This window comes from Asterias rubens, chromosome 12 (assembly GCF_902459465.1).
Source record: "Asterias rubens chromosome 12, eAstRub1.3, whole genome shotgun sequence".
Taxonomy (NCBI): Eukaryota; Metazoa; Echinodermata; class Asteroidea; order Forcipulatida; family Asteriidae; genus Asterias; species Asterias rubens.
In genome coordinates, this window is record NC_047073.1 from 3,286,833 (window position 1) to 3,303,781 (window position 16,949).

The 16,949-nt window shown below is 37.9% G+C and overlaps 2 protein-coding genes across 3 annotated transcripts; one reads left to right on the forward strand and one right to left on the reverse strand.

Moving 5' to 3' along the window:
• Positions 1-201: 201 nt before the first annotated feature.
• LOC117298061 lies at positions 202-7,722 on the reverse strand. Of its 2 annotated transcripts, XM_033781291.1 has the most exons (3): positions 7,590-7,722; positions 2,426-2,821; positions 202-1,595 (listed from the first exon to the last, which is right to left on the reverse strand). In XM_033781291.1, the coding sequence occupies exons 2-3, from the start codon at positions 2,810-2,812 to the stop codon at positions 912-914; spliced, it is 1,071 nt and encodes a 356-aa protein (XP_033637182.1). In that variant the 5' UTR covers positions 2,813-2,821; positions 7,590-7,722; the 3' UTR covers positions 202-911. The 2 variants fall into 2 exon arrangements, with proteins under 2 accessions (XP_033637182.1, XP_033637181.1); XM_033781290.1 differs by lacking the exon at positions 7,590-7,722 and having other exon boundaries at positions 2,426-2,954.
• LOC117298062 (RING finger protein 11-like) lies at positions 6,311-10,189 on the forward strand. Its single transcript, XM_033781292.1, has 3 exons — positions 6,311-6,583; positions 8,554-8,702; positions 9,821-10,189. The coding sequence occupies exons 1-3, from the start codon at positions 6,482-6,484 to the stop codon at positions 9,990-9,992; spliced, it is 423 nt and encodes a 140-aa protein (XP_033637183.1). The 5' UTR covers positions 6,311-6,481; the 3' UTR covers positions 9,993-10,189.
• Positions 10,190-16,949: the final 6,760 nt, after the last annotated feature.

The window sequence follows — 16,949 nt, forward strand, 5'->3', positions numbered from 1 at the left end:
ATTTCATAGCTGGAGGGGTGTTGTGTTGAAAGAAATCTCTCGAAAAGAAAATTATTGTTGCTAGTTGAAATTTAGTAGCCTTTAAGACGTTTCGTCTCAATGTTTTGTGTTTTGTGGGGTTTTTTTTTTTGGGGGGGGGGGGTTGGGGGGGGCACACTATGTGGAAGCAGACTTACCAAGTAAATAATAATATTTATCGTGGTATTGTGTGCATGCTCAGAACTACGAAAACAATGGGTGCGTTCCATTAGCTTCCCCGGTTCGACCCCGGGTGCTCATCCAAGTAGGCCCCAGACACGAGCTAATCGAACGCCAACTTTCCCCAGCATTGACACCGGTGCATCTTGGCATGACCAGACCGGAACTGTTTTCTCTGTGTGCATTACGTCCGAAATAACTGTTGATTCACGAAAACGTCATAAAATAAATATTTTCAATGTAAAACTGCAACATTAAATAATTTCACACACCCACAGTGATAAAAAAAGTACCTGTCTTCGAATAAAAAAGTACTAACTGCTCACACAAAGTCGCTGATTAAAGGGTGAGAGTAAGTGTTAATAAACCATGTGGAAATGTCCGGCTGAATTACACACGAAATGGTGGCCATTTTACGACATGACCACCTCGTCAGCCCCAAGTAATGACCCACTCCACAAGTTAGACATTTTGGGCTGACCCGGGTGAGCCCCACAAATGACTTCAACGCTAATCGAACGCATTCTATATAATTAATAAGTCTGCTGCCACCTAGCGTTTCAGAGGTTCCCATTGCCATAAAGGAAAGCCTTTGACGAACATCTCAATATACCCTGAACTTGAATTGTCCAAGAGTCTATAAGCTGTAGTAATGTCTATTCTTATTAATCTAAACGCAGCTTCAGATTCACCCACAGAGCAATAAAACAAACTTAAATCATTGCTGTATTTGTCACTTGAATTGAATCATACCGCGGGTCGAATGCAGGAGAACTTTTGGAATGTTGGAGCCTGGCTATCTTTTTAGCATGTGGATCAGCAGTCATCTCCGATCCTTCTTTTTCATTTTTCTCCGTGATTCCTGCTTCTAGGGCTCCGGACGAACTTCGTCGTTTTCTTAAGGTGCCTGGTGACGGCGTCGACTGGGGTGCTTCTTTGGGGATATGGTCAACGCTGGAACGACGCTGCCTCTCAAAGTCACAACTTCCCCCTGGCAGGAGCTGCGGGAAACTACTATTCATCTCTGTTTGAGGAGACCTCCAAAGGGTATTCTGCAAGCTCGGCAGACCGTACTCACGGCTGGTCTGCTGACCGTTCGCCTGCGGCTGCATGCTCGCCCCAACACTATTCAATCTCCCCATGTTGGTACGGGATAAGTTACTACGGGAGTCATCTCTCCAACTTGATAGATCTCGGCTGGACGCAGACTGCCACTGGCGGCGCTCTGACATCCACTTCTCGTGTATTTGCTCGATGGACTCACACATGGATGAATTTATAGATTCACACGAATCACTCATATCATATGACTCACTCATCCAGCGTAGCTCTTCAATGGCATCGTAAATTGTGAGGAAATGTTTCAACAAGCCCAAGTCTACAGCCCTCAGTGCACTCTGGAAATATTAAAAATAGAAGAGATAAATATTACCGCGGTTTGTTCCAAACATCACTAAACCTGTCACCCGATCTGGCAAACCAGGGCCCAATTACAAAGAGCTGCTTAAAATAAGTAGCCTTAAGCCATCATATTTACGCTTACCATACCAGGGTTACCAGCCAAAATACCATGTCTCATGTACAGATTGTGACTGGTTTCCTGCTCATATATGCTAAGCATACAATTTTTGTTAAGCAAATTGGACCCAGAGCTTAATAACTCGGGAAGATCACGATTCTAGAGTATAGACAGGTGGGTCCAAGAGCACGTCATCACTATGACTACTTCTGGGTCATAGTGGACATGGATTCTGGGTCCCAGGGGCGGACAAATTTCCGGGTCAAGTGACCCGGAAAGTAGCAAAACTACTTTTTGTTTTACTCTGAAACTGCAAATTCTGACCAAATTCTGTGCCATAACTTACACAGATTCCAAGTTAAACTGGCCCAGAAATGATTCATGCCCAACGGGGAACCCGGATCCAGGTCAATTCCAACTCGGAACTTGCTTAGAGAGCACACGGAACTCTCCGCTTTTATGACTGCCTGTGTTGTGTCATTTCGTTGGGTAATAAGGAATCTTTTCAACGAGTCTAACTGGCACTTGATTGTCAAACATTAATTACTTGTTTTCTGTTAGGCAAAGTACAACCAACATAAAACACATAATTTGCAATTATGTTAAATTAACACTTGAACTTATTGGCCTAATGGGGAGGCTTCGTTTGGCCATTAAAATATGAAGTCTAGTTATTGTCACAAAATATTTATTAATAGAAAAACTTACCATAGAGGTCTTGAGTTTGTGACAACTTTCCTGCAGCTTGTCGTGTTTGACAACGAGTTGTTTTACGGGAGACAAATGCCTCAGTGTGACGTCATCAGTGGGAGAAGTTCCATGCATGTCTTCTTCCTCCAATCCCGGCGCCATCTTGCCATCATGTTTTCGCTGGTGTACCTCGGGGGTACTGCACCGTTGAGATGCGGCTAGCATCTCAACTGATCCCGGTGGGGTTCGATTAAAACTTTTACCGCCACTGGACGACGTATATCTCGGTGGCGCGTTGAAGTTATCGAACATCGGGCGTAGAAGGCAATGGGGGACAGAGGCACCCAGTTTATTCTCAATCCCACAACAAAGTTCGTCCATATATTCGACATCAGTAAGTTCCATCTTGCTGTTCTGCTGGTATAATAAATTGTATATGACCCTATACCTTTTCCCCCAAAGGTTATACAACCAATCGTACATATACAATAGTACCGGGCATGAAAATGATTGTGGAGTTCACTTCAGGCACAGAACGCAGCGGAGGTTATTACAACGTTTCAATGGGTACACACAATGTCCGGGTACGTCAAGACATATTTACCTTTTGATAGGTGGACTAAAGTTCACCGTCTACAATAATCAGCTTACAGTATATGCCTGTCAGCGAATTATTTGGCAGAGTAAACATTCGTGGATTTATGGATTATTATTTTGTTTACATGTTTCGAAGGCAGTGGACACTATTGGTAATTACTCAAAATAATTATTAGCATAAAACCTTTCTTGGTGAAGAGTAATGGGGAGAGGTTGATGGTATAAAACGTCATGAGAAACGGCTCCCTCTGAAGCGCCATTGTTTTCGAGAAAGGAGTAATTTTTTATTTATCGAATGTTGGAAATCGAGAATACTGAAATCGCGAATGTCTTTGACATTTTACCGACAGTAAGCCTTTAAGGAAATGTTGATTTGGTCATCTTAACAAAACTGTATAAGATGTGTATACGCAAGGCTGACTCGAATGTATTAAAGTTCACAACTGTGTACAGTGTCAGGACCGGATTACACAGTAATACTGAACTTCGTGCAGTAAATCATAGGCCTTAAAGTAAACATTAAATTTATCGAATTATAATGTGCATGCTTGAGCCTGCATTGTGTAATTTATCTAGGGTTGATTTGCTTCCCAATGCACTGATTTGGGGGAAAGACCAGCCCACTTCGATATCAAGTCTGAAACTACCTCTTGTTGCCCCTCGTATTGTCCGGTGTAAGGTGCAATTGTGTCCGCCATGCAATACTGTCCGCTCCGGACACTTTTGCATATGCAATCGTGTCCGGGCCATGCAAAAACCGTCCTGCGGAGATGATGGATGTACAGGTGCGCGGTAAGCAAGCGTGCATGCACTGAACCTACATGCACCATGAATATTCACGTAGTTTATTATTGCAGCGAATACCCAACGGCCGAACATTTCCCATGTCATTCGTGACTTATAGCTTGTAAAACAAGGGGGCGAACGTGTTGCGTCGACCAAGGACGTTTAATTTATTGCAAGGACGGTTTTGCACGGGGGCGGACACAATTGCAGTATGCAGTAGTGTCCGGGCGGACATATTTGCATATGCGAAACCGTCCGGCGGACATTTTTGCATAATAATGCAATAATGTTCTCCGGATGGTATTGCATAGAGGACATAATAGCATGCGACACCGGCCTTGGTGCCCCTTCACAGTTTTGCCATAGACTTTCAAAATCTCCCTTGGAGGTGCCCTTTTCAAAACATTGCCTTGCCGCGTAAACGTAAGAAATTCCAAGCCTTATATAAGTCAGTGACTCCAGTAACAAACTGTCAATAAATTATAGCGAGCATTTTACATTCGGCAGCAAAAGAAATTTGGGGAAATCCAAAGAGCACTAACAGTACAAACGTTTTTTAAACTTGTATTTCAAGGCAGTGGACACTAGTGGTAATTACTCAAAAATAATTATGGTTATCACCATAAAACCTTTCTTGGTTACTAGTAATGGGGAGAGAGGTTGATAGTATAAAACATTGTGAGAAACGGCTCCCTCTGAAGTGCCATAGTTTTCGAGAAAGAAGCAATTTTCCACGAAATTTGATTTCGAGACCTCAAGTTTAAAATTTGAGGTCTCGAAATCAAGCATCAGAAAGCACACAACTTTGTATGTCTTTGTCGTCCAAGTCCTTGTCTGTCTCAGGGAAATATCCAAAAGCATTATTGCGTTAACTTTTTCCCTGCATGTTGACTATTATGTTAATTTTTGTAGTTATTATCTTCAAATTCTATTCATTGCATTTGTCCTTCATCATTATATTCATCGATATTTGTTTTCTAGTATATGCTTTAATTGTTATTGTCGACATGAAAATAAATGTTCATTGAATTAAATTGAATTGTTATACAATGGTGTTTTTTCTTTCATTATTATCTCGCAACTTCGACGACCGATTGAGCTCAAATTTTCACAGGTTTGTTATTTTATGCATGTTGAGATACACCAAAAAAAGTGTGAAGATTAGTCTTTGACAATTACCAATAGTGTCCACTGTCTTTACACACATTAAGTGATCATGGTTGACTATGAGATATGTTATTCCATGGTTTTAGGAGCAGCGGCCACAAACAATGCCAGATGGATAGAGTATAAGCTATAGTGTACGGTCTTGCGAACTCCTGAGATGGTAAGATATTCGACCGATATAGTAATTTCGTGGAGTGGTTAATATAATATAAGAATGTACATAATTAGTGGTAAACCCATCATTGGCTTTATAAGTTATTATAATGAATTTAAATGTTACGTTTTATGTAGTCCCCGGACAAACTGTCCAGCCCATTCGGCACATTATTTTACAAACCAGTCCTAAATAAGGCGGCTTAGCTCAATCGTGTTTTTGTGCACTTTTTTTTTATACGGGCATCAACGACTATGATGCATGATGTGTCCAAATTAATGTTACCAGGCTATTTTCGACGCTGTTGATAGCACTCATACAATGATCGCTGCATATAGAAGTGATGCAATCCTGAATATAACCACACATATGTCACCATTACAGTTGGGACAGCATATAATTCACAAAGCTAATAGTCTTTGGCAAATCAATTGTTTAACAATTTTAGTCCGAAAGTCATATCTTATAGTTTACTGGACAGAAACACCATTTCAAAGTGTCGGTGTTCTATAAAAAAAAAGTTATAACATACTGGGCTTATGTGCACAAACTTTAATTCGAGAGACTTGATTATAGGTTGGGCTTGCAAGCCACCGGGCAAGCCTAATGACAACATGGGTTGGTAATTTTATGGCACTTGAGGTAACTATAGCAAAATCAACGGCTGAGCTGACCTGCCAAAACAAATAATGATAACAATTTGGCAGATTAAGTATTAAAAAAAACCTACGGTTTTCAGTCTTCACATAAAAACTGAGATACTACCTAGCTACGATAAGTTATTATTTGTATTCCACTTGTTGTGGTCACATGAACAAAAAGGTTAGTATGCGCCTGTTCACCCCACTGATCTCTCTCAGTGGCATGGCGCACCCTGCAGAACAATAATAAACAAACCGCTATTTATATTATAGCGCCACCACTCGGTAAAAGTGTACTGTTTACAATTATTTTAGTGACGTATTGATGACTAGCGGGATTGCACCGCGGAGTGATAGTCTATCTTAAAAGTACCCAAATAATCTATAATTTAGAATGAAATTCCACAACCAATAATCACAAATAACATTGTTTCGTAAATTCTAAATAAACCATTACTCAATTTGACCATTTATTTCTGAATTTGTGTACATCTACTGAACTATTTATGTATGCGCACTGTTCAACACAAAATGGTGTGCAGCGGTTGTGTTATTGTGATGTGAGATAGTGCAGAAACAAACACAGTGACGATAGGAGAACTAAATGTTATCGCCATTTTTCTGTTTCGCGGAGAGAAAAATAATGTTTGTTCCTCGTACGTCGCCAGTTATGTAGAGAAGGAGAACAACAGAGTCAGTTATTTCCTTTTTCAAGGGGACTCAGTTAGTATGGGGAACTGTTTGACTGGCCATGCGGCCGATGATCTGTCTTTACTACACGAAGAATCGGACCATGTCTCGGATCGTCTCGGACCCCCACCACCGTATCAGGTAAAAAACGATAACAAAGACTGTACATGAGTTGATAAACAAAGGCTCTACACACAACCGGGAAGGAAATAACTCATTTCAGTGTACTAGGTTTGTATAGTCATGGAGGTATAGCGTGTGTTATGTATGAATGTGGTGTAACAACTAAAGTAAACATGATGAGTCTGCAATAATTATTATAACCTTTTGGGGTTTGACTTGGTTGGTTTCTACCTCAATGGATAGTTGGCTATCAATCATGACAATAAAAATACATGTCTGAACAGCTGATTCTTGTAAATTTGTTGTCTTCAGGGCTGATGAGAACATTTCAATCTTGAACTTGAAGTTTTATCAAAATTTAGTTTTTATACAATCTGCTGGGTAAATAGAATAATGTATTTTTTTTCCCTCCAAATAAATTAACCACCCTTAAGCTTTACGTCAAAACGTGTGGCTCCTGCTGAGTAAACCAACATAAACGTATAAAGTCAAAGTCTATAGTTTATGTTTGAAGATACTGTTTCAAAAAGCTCCTTGCATTGCACTCAATGTCCAGCAGAGGAGTTTATTCAATTGTTATTTACCAAAACTTATACTATAGCGCCTTAAATCAAGCCATGGGGAGCTCTATAGCTAGGGCACTAAACGAATGGTGCTAGTCAAAAGCTAAGCAAAACATAGGAAAACAAATTTGTAAGGAAATTTAATTGAAGAGAAAGTAACAACCTGAGTAAAAGTAAAAAAAAAAACCATTAAAACCTATACAGATACATGTTAATTTGTTATTGTTAGTAAGACGACGAGGATAAAATTAATTATCGACTGAAAATAAATTAAAAAATGCAATCAAAAGGTAAATATGCCGTCATTTCAATATACCCCAAAGGATCTGGACCCTAGTTTAGTTTCATCATTTTTCATCAGCAGTAACTCTCAACATGGAGCTTTATTACAGCTCAACACTCAAGGCTCTCAGTCTGTGTGTTGCAGATTGTGTAAACAAAACAAACAAACTATTACTCACTACTTTTTAGCGGTCCAACTCCAAAGTCCAAGCACTATTCATTGATCAGAGGCTGCACTTTCTCATACAGGAAATACCCCTGATGGAGTTTGCCCTGCCCCAGCTGGCTGGTGGTAGGATGTCTATCTCTGTTTGCACGGCAAGCAGAGTCTTATCATGAAGGCTCATTCTGTACAAACTGAAACAAAATTACAAAATTGTAAGTCAGGAGTATACAGTGATTTACACACATCAATGTTCAATCCAAACAATAATTATTACAATTTATTTCAAACCATTTTTTACCTGAATGCTAGCTGAAAGCTGAAAGACATTTCATACATTGTGAGTTGGAAGCTTCAAACCTCACCACTGTCAAACACCAAGGGTTACAACTTAATTGTTCGTGCAAGAACTGCGGCCTTTTTTTTTTACTCATTTCACAAGAAACTTCCAGAATATAAACATGTAGAATGCTCCAGAATGGGCTTTTAAAGCCAAAATAAACACCACAGACCTTGTTAATTCAGCATGCTTTACACCAAAATTCTAGGGGTTCTTTCCTTTTTTGTGTAGCAAAGTTGTAAAATGTTATTATAAATTGTAAATTCCGTAGACTGTCCAAGGTCAAAGTGAAATCTTCTGAAACATTGCTACAATTTGTTGGAGGTCGGGAACTGCAACAAAATCTTCTGCTAGCGGAAGTTTGACTCTAGGACTTGCGCAAAATCATCGAAGGGAACCTTCCATGCCTGAAGCATCCTGTACTTGTACCTTTATGTTAATTTGTTTCTTAATATATGCGCATATGTTAATGTGTGTCTTAATATATGCACATGTGATTGGATAAATAGTGCGAAATCATCAAAGGGAACCTTCCTTTGCCTAAAGCATTCTGTACTTGTACCTATATGTTAATTTGTTTCTTAATATATGCGCATATGTTAATGTATGTATTAATATGCGCATGTGATTGGATTAACAGGAAGAAGCCCCAGTGTATCACTTGAGTCCAAATCAAAGACGTACTGTCAGTCAACTCACAGAGGAGGAACAGGTGAAGATCGCTAAGAGGATAGGCCTTATACAGCACTTGCCAACCGGACTTCATGATGGCACTAAGAAGGCTAGAGAGTAAGTAATTATAATAATAATAATAACAATAATATTAATAATAGTAATAATAATAATAATAATAATATTAATAATGAAGTGATAAAAGAGGTTCTGCTTATAAAAAAGTACTTTCTGAAATCTGGATTTTCAGTTTGTACTGCGTTGTGGACACTATTGGTAATTACTCAAAATAATAATTAGCATAAAACCTGACTTGGTGACGAGCAATGGGGAGAGGTTAATGGTATAAGACATTGTGAGAAATGGCTCCCTCTGAAGTGGCATAGTTTTCGAGAAAGAAGTCATTTTCCACGAATTTGATTTTGAGACCTCAGATTTAGAATTTGAGGTCTCAAAATCAACCAACTAATCGCACACAACTTCGTGTGACAAGGGTGTTTTTTCTTTCATTATTATCTCGCAACTTCGATGACCAATCAAGCTCAAATTTTCACAGGTTTGTTATTTTATGCATATGTTGAGATACACCAAGTGAGAAGACTGGTCTTTGACAATTACCAAGTCCAGAGTCTTTAACTTAAAATGAATTTATATTACATGTATGTGCAAAAACACTTTGCAGCAGTACAACACACATTCTATTAGTATCTTACTGGCCACAAGACAATTGTGGGGAAATTAACATAGTGAATGTTGTTGTGAAGACTGGTTGGCAGTAAACTGTCTCATGTGACATGGCCATTAGCCAAAGAATTAATAAGGCCGAATTTTATGAAGCTTTCTACTGGTAAGCAACTTTTCATTCCACAAATCTGACAGTGCAAGTTCGTGTTCCACAATTTACTTATGTTGTTGTGTTCCTGATCTTTGTACAAGAACCGCCGACACGATAAAGTGACTTTTGCTTTGTTTACAAACATGTAAGGTCAGTGTTATAAATTAAAAGAGACACTGTGCTAATGACCGCTCCGGTAGCATAAAACATCAGGGCCTAATGTTTTCTGTTAAGTGGCTCTATGAAATTGGTCCCTGCTTACAGGGAAACTTCCTAGAAACAGTAAAGCTTTGTTGAAGTTTATTTTTATTTTTACTGTGACACTCATTGCGACATGTTATGTAACCATGATGTAACAAAAATGACCTTCATTTCTTTCATTTGTTTGTTTTTTTGCCAGGTGTGTTATTTGTATGTTGGATTTCCAGATGGGAGACGGTCTACGTTACCTACCATGCATGCATACGTATCACAAGAACTGCATTGATGATTGGTTAATGAGATCTTTTACTTGCCCGTCATGTATGGAGCCAGTGGACGCAGCCCTCTTATCAACGTATGAGACTCGCTAGTCACAAACACTCTGTGCCAACACGACAAAACACTTCTGGGCCCAATTTCATAAAGCTGAAACAAATTTCTGTGCTAAGCAAAAATTGAGTGGGGCACCAGTCTCATTAATGTAAACATTGGCTGGCCAGTTTCTGTTAAAGACTCTGGACACTATTGGTAATTGTCAAAGACAAAGTCTTCTCACTTGGTGTATCTCAACAAACATAGTATGCATACATTAACAAACTTGTGAAAATTTGAGCTCAATTGGTCATCAAAGTAAAAAAAAATAGGGAAAGAAAAAAACACCCTTGTCACACCATGGAGCATTGCTCCATGGTCACACGAAGTTGTGCGCTTTCAGATGCTTGATTTCGAGACCTCAAACTCTAAATCTGAGGTCTTGAATTCAAATTCGTTGAAAATTACTTCTTTCTCGAAACTACGTCACTTCAGAGGGAGCCGTTTCTCACAATGTTTTATACTACCAACAACTCCCCATTACTCGTTACCAAGTAAGGTTTTATGCTAATAAATACTTAGAGTAATTACCAATAGTGTCCACTGCCTTTGAGCAACCCTTCTCTGTGCTTAGCAAGTTTGTTTGCGCTTACAGGCTTTATGAAGTTGGGCCCAGTGCATAGCCACAATCAATGGTACACTTCCTATCGCGATGACAACATACAGGTATGAACAACAGTTAAATATTTAGTCAATCTTTGAAGATCTTGTATTCGACAAACTCAAGCACTTGTTATTCATCATCGACACAGCGATTGATAATAATTGATGTATATAAAGAAATAAGTAATTGCTACATCAGAAGTTTTAAAACTTTTGTTCATAAAATGGACACCCAAAATTAAGCTTGGGCGATATCACGATATTATCGAATATCGCGGTATTAATTTGGAAATGATTTCGATATCGGTTCGATTTGGTTTTAATCGAAATATCGATATACCGCGATATATCGCGAAATATATCGCAATATAGCGGTTTAAATATCGATTAATATCGATTAAATATTGCAATATCATGATGTATTTGCTAGCTGAGACATTTTGCACCCCATAGGTTTGGAGTAAAACCAGAAGAATAGGTCATTAGAACACCTCTCTTATGCTTTGACTGTCTCTTCTACAACTTTCACTTGGAGTTTGAAGACTGATATGTCAAATTTAATTAGTCGCGATTATATCGAATATCACGATATATTGTCGGCGATATATCGTGAATAAAATAAATCGATATCGCCCAAGCTTACCCAAAATGTGTAACCATGATTGTGGCTGTGCACTTCTACTTCATGTGCAAACAACATTCGTACCAAACTCTTTATAATAGTTCTTTGTCTTAATATATTCCTGGGGTAACAATGCAATTCAGTGTGCACACAGATCGTTAAAAGTTATGTGGTTTTGAACAAATCATTTAGTTTGCTTAGTTTTTTAACATTAATTAATGAAGTTATAATAATGAAGCCAAATCAGAATAATCAACCACTGTTGATCAGAAAAAATCAACTTCTGATCAGTTAAGTTCATCCATAGATGGTGATGTCTTGAATCGTCCTGTTTGTGTTAAGTTAGTTTGTGTCTGTTGATCTCTGTGATATGTTATTCAATCTTGTATCTGTGTCGTAATGAAAACACTTTAATAACACTGCATCATAAATTGTACAAGTTATATGATGCACATACATTGTAGCATCATTACTTGGTCCTTTTCTCAAATTGCTGTTCTGTATCGAAATTAATTTTGTGGCACACCACACCACGGTACAGCAGAAGAAATTGTACTAGTTTAAAAGAATTATTGTACGGTAAGCCACCTAACAAAAAATTTTAAGACAAGAGGATTGACACATCTACATACAAATTTTGATTGGCGTTGCTCGTTTTGTTCACCTTGTCACCGATAGCGCAACACAAATGACTGGAGAAGAGATGTCTGTATCACACAAACATCAGGGCCCAATTTCATAGAGCTGCTTAGCACACAAATTTGCTTAGCATTAAATTTCTTCCTTGATAAAAACAGGATTACCGACCAAATTTCCACGTGATTTTCAGGTTAAAGCAATCAACAGCTGAATACCAGTAACAAGCAAAAAAGCAACAAATGGAAGTTTGGTTGGTAATCCAGTTATCCCAAGGAAGAATTTTCATGCTTAGCAAATTTTTGTGCTTAGCAGCTCTATGAGATTGGGCCCTGTTGTGATCCAGATACGTAGACTTGCCAAGTCCCTCCTAGTAAATGTTGCGCCCTCTACCGCCCAGTGACTAATACACAAAACAGCCTCCCCAATCAAGACAACATCTATATGGGCAACAAGTCACTCTCACTTTCCTGATATTTAATGTCCTGTTCCTTATTTCCTTTCCTGTTTTTAAGGGGGGTGGGGGGGGGAAGGGACATGAGTTTTGCGGTTAACGTACATTAATTAATTTCTCCCTTTTTTTTTTTAGTGCCATTGAAATTTCTAAAGTTTTTTTTTGTATCACACTTTGGTCTTTTCAGTTATTTAATTCTAAGAATACAAGTTATATGTTGGCCTACTGAGGAGTATCACTACAGTATCATACTTCAGTTTATTTTTTTCTTGGAGGGGTAGCATTTTCTTTCTTTTTTTTTTTTTGGGGGGGGGGATGCGTAGTATCAGAAAAGTTACTTTAATGAAAAATACATTGAAAATAGCATTTTTGCTGACGACTAAGATATCACTTCAAAATGGACATGAAGCTTGTATTAAAGTACTCATTTCCCCTCAAAAGAATGCACTTAGTCTGCACCACAGTTCACAACTAAACAAAAGTATTTGACAATGTTGCGACATGGAAAAGTGATCTAAACAAAACACATGCCATGCTTTCTACTTGTACAATAAACACTGTTACAAAACCGTTGAACTGTTGATATAATGATGAAACTAAACTTACAGGAAATGGTTGGTTTATTCAAGGTAAAAGTGTAACACATGTCGGTTCAGTGTATCTGATTGGTGTGTTATAAACTGCATCAATGTGCCCAGTTTTAGAACTGTTCCAACTGTGGTTGGAACTAGTCGCAGCGCTGTTAGCTGAGAGAAACTTTGAGAGGATCGAATATTACTTAAAGGCCCGCTAACAGACCCCTTGTATTTGATGTCACATCCTCAAACAGTAGCCTCACTGAGGCAAAAGGAAGCGGGCATTGGATGATAGCTGTTCTTGGGGCATCAAAATATGAATAAACATGCGCGTTACCTCAAAATACTAGCAGCGTTGCACGTTTAAATGTACAGTGGTTTGTACATCCATGGAGAAATAAACTATGCTCCATGGTACATCACTATCATGCAATCCCATGTATAGTTGGGCTGTCCCAACTGCAGTTGGGATCATACCCAACTATCATGACTATAGAACTTGGGCTCTCCCAACTGTAGTTGGAACAATCCCATATCAAGTTAATGGGCTCTCCCAACTTGTCACCAATCCCAACTTTGGGATGATTTAAAGATGGGACGGAGTATTAAAAACTTTGGTCTTTACCATTGTGTGCATGCCTTTTGCATGACATTTTTATTCAGTGGAACTAATGTGGTCATCAGAAATTTCACTATGTCGGATTCCAACTTTCTATTATCATTTGACATAACTTTGATTAATTGGTTGTTGAAAAGGAAAAACTTTATGATGTACATAAGTCACGTCCGAACACGCAGCAAGTTGTAAGGCAGGACCAAAACTGTTGTCTGAAGGGCTTGGCTTGTTGAGTTTGAGAACACAGTGTGTGGTAAAAAAGGACAAGGTGCTGGATTAAATTGTCACTTTTTATGTATTTATTTATTGATTGTAGATGGGCAATGTGATTGTTTGTCTTTAAATTCAGTGGTTTTGTTGAAACATGTAAACATTAGTTTATATATAAACCTGTCAGTAGAAATGGTTTACAGTAATGAAAGGACTGTGCTAACAGAGGAAAGGGTTGGGCCAAATTTGTTTCTTGGCTTTGGATGTGGAAAAGGCATAACATTAACATGGCAGCCATTTTGAAAAATGGCAGGCATCTTTAACAAAAACGGCCGCCATCTTTGTTTTCTTCAAAAAATGATCTGTTTCAATCTATGTATTTTTAAAAGGACTGGTTGTTGGAAAGCAGCTGTCATTATTGATTGGCAAATTATATAATACAATATAAACGAGTATAGTTGTAAATCAGCATAAAATTCAGTCTCTTTGTAATATTAATTACAGATAATGACTTGTGGTATCAAGGATTTACCACGAAGGATGAATATCAAAACCCAATAGATTTAGAGGCAGTGGACACTATTGGTAATTGCCAAAGACTAGTCTTCACAGTTGGTGTATCCAAACATATGCATAAAATAACAAACCTGTGAAAATTTGAGCTCAATTGGTCATCAAAGTTGCGAGATAACAAGAAAAGAAGAAAACACCCTTGTCGCACGAAGTTGTATGCGTTTTAGATGGTTGATTTCGAGACCTCAAGTTCTTAATCAGAGGTCTCAAAATCAAATTCGTGGAAAATTACTTCTTTCTCGAAAACTATGGCACTTCAGAGGGAGCCGTTTCTCACAATGTTTTATACCATCAACCTCTCCCCATTACTCGTCACCAAGAAAGGTTTTATGCTAACAAATATTTTGAGTAATTACCAATAGTGTCCACTGCCTTTTTAAATAGCATGTAATTATTGAGACAGGAAGTTTGTTTTATTGTCAAAATCTACTTATAAACAAACATTTTACTCAATTGCAATGCACTTATTTTGAGAATAATTAATTGGTTGTTTGTCTGACACACAGAAATTAATAACTTATAGTTGTGGTATCTTTCAAATCATTAGTTTGCCCTTTACAGTTCATTCATTTTCAATTTTCCATCTCTATTATGTTATCTATGTTGTGTTTATTTAGATTTTATCACATGTATATTAATTTATTTAGAGTTGTTAAGATTATTAAAATGCATTCACATCCACAGATTGTAATTGAAAACTTAATTAATTTTATTGTATATAATAAGGATAATGTTAAAGGGACTCGAACGTGGTACGAGTCGATAAAAGTAGCTTTACACAATTAAAGGTATTGTCATTGAGTAAATCATGAACCTGTTGGATGTAAAGATCGCAAAGTATGACAGTGAATAAAGTTGGTCGTAGCAGGCATTCAGCTACAGTACACTTTAAATAAATATAAAAAGTCAAAAATATGTCTTTCTTTCTAGATTTCATGTTGATATAATATGGCCTGTTATTATAACATGGGCTTCAGTCCTTCGGAGGACAGGGAGGGGCCTCTTCTCCCTGAACCCCCCCCCCCTCCCCCGTCAAGAGCTTTGCCTTTAGACCCCAGGTGACCATAACCGGGCCCATTGTATGTTATAAGTGCTATGACTCCTGAAGTCCCCTCCCCCCCACCTAACATTCGGAAACGCTTGCATAAAAGATTAGTAGGAGCTTTGATCACATCCCAAAGTGGGTGGGGTTTTGCTTTTAGGTGTTTATATGACAGTAGCTGCTGACAGCACCCCATCTCATAGGCCCAATTTCATAGAGCTGCTAAGCACAGAAAATTGCTTAGCATGAAATGTCTTCCTTGATAACAGGATTACCAACCTAATTTCCATGTGATTTTCAGGATAAGCAAACAACAGCTGATTACTAGTAACAAGCAATAATAGAAATTTTGTTGGTAATCCTGTTTTGATCAAGAAAGAAAATTCAGCCAAGCAAATTGTTGTGCTTAGCAGCTCTATGAAATTGGGCCCTAGTTGTAAACAAAACTATACATAAGGGTCTCATTATTAAAAATAAAATAAAACATAACTCTGCTTTTATAAATCATTTTCAAACAATCAGTGTTCTTGTAGTCTGATATGCCCAAGGCGCACTTGGTAAAGCGCTATAATAAGAATCCAGTATTATTGTTATCATGAAGAGGAGACAAAACAAAATTGAGAACTATAAATTGATTGTCCATAGATGAGCAATTAAAAAACTTCAAACTGACCACCCTGCAACTACAGAGATTGATGTTTGGCTCTACAGAGCTGTCATTTAGAGCCTTCAGTTTGGAATAATCTGATCTAACGGTAAGTACAGATGTTCTTGGTAAAAACAAAAATGCCTGAAAGGTAGAGGACACTGCATGTATTGGTAATTACCCAAAATAATTATTAGCATAAAACCTTACTTGGTGACGAGTAATGGGGAGAGGTTGATGGTATAAAACATTGTGGGAAACGACTCCCTCTAAAGTAACCTAGTTTTTGAGACGGAGGTAATTTCTTACCTAAATAATAAAAGACTTCTAGCTGGAAGTCTTTTATTCTTATCTGAAAGCACACACAAATTCGTCCGACAAGGGTATTTTTCTTTTATCACTTTCTCACAACTTCGATGATCAATTGAGCCCAAATTTTCACAGGCTTGTTATTTTATGGTTATGACATGTGTGATGGGATACACCAAGTGAGAAGACTGGTCTTTGACAATTTACCCTACTACCTTCCCTTCAATTATACTGTTTATCTTTAAATCCACTCCCCTTATCACTTGCATGCTAGTTTGTGAGTTTTGTTTTTTTCTTGTGTGGCCATAGAACGCTCTTGTTCAATGGTGTGCGAGCATTCATTTTGAGCAACATTTTATGTGATAAAGATTATGAGTGAATTGATTTAATAGTTGAATTGAATTTACTTGGTACATGCGTTTCGTTATCTCCAAGGTTTTGTTTTTGTTAGCTTCTTCCGGCTTTCATTATGGCTTTTGCTGCTTTATAGCTTGCTATTGTGTTAATTTTAAGGTTTTGTTTCTTAAAAAAAAACTATTACTTTCTACATTTTCATAAGTGCTATTCGTGTTCTTTATCAGTGTTTGTTTTTGTTTGTTTTGTAGCCACTTTCGTTGTGGTTATTGCATGCTTTGATAGGCCTAGTGTATTTTTCTTATACCTGGTTTTG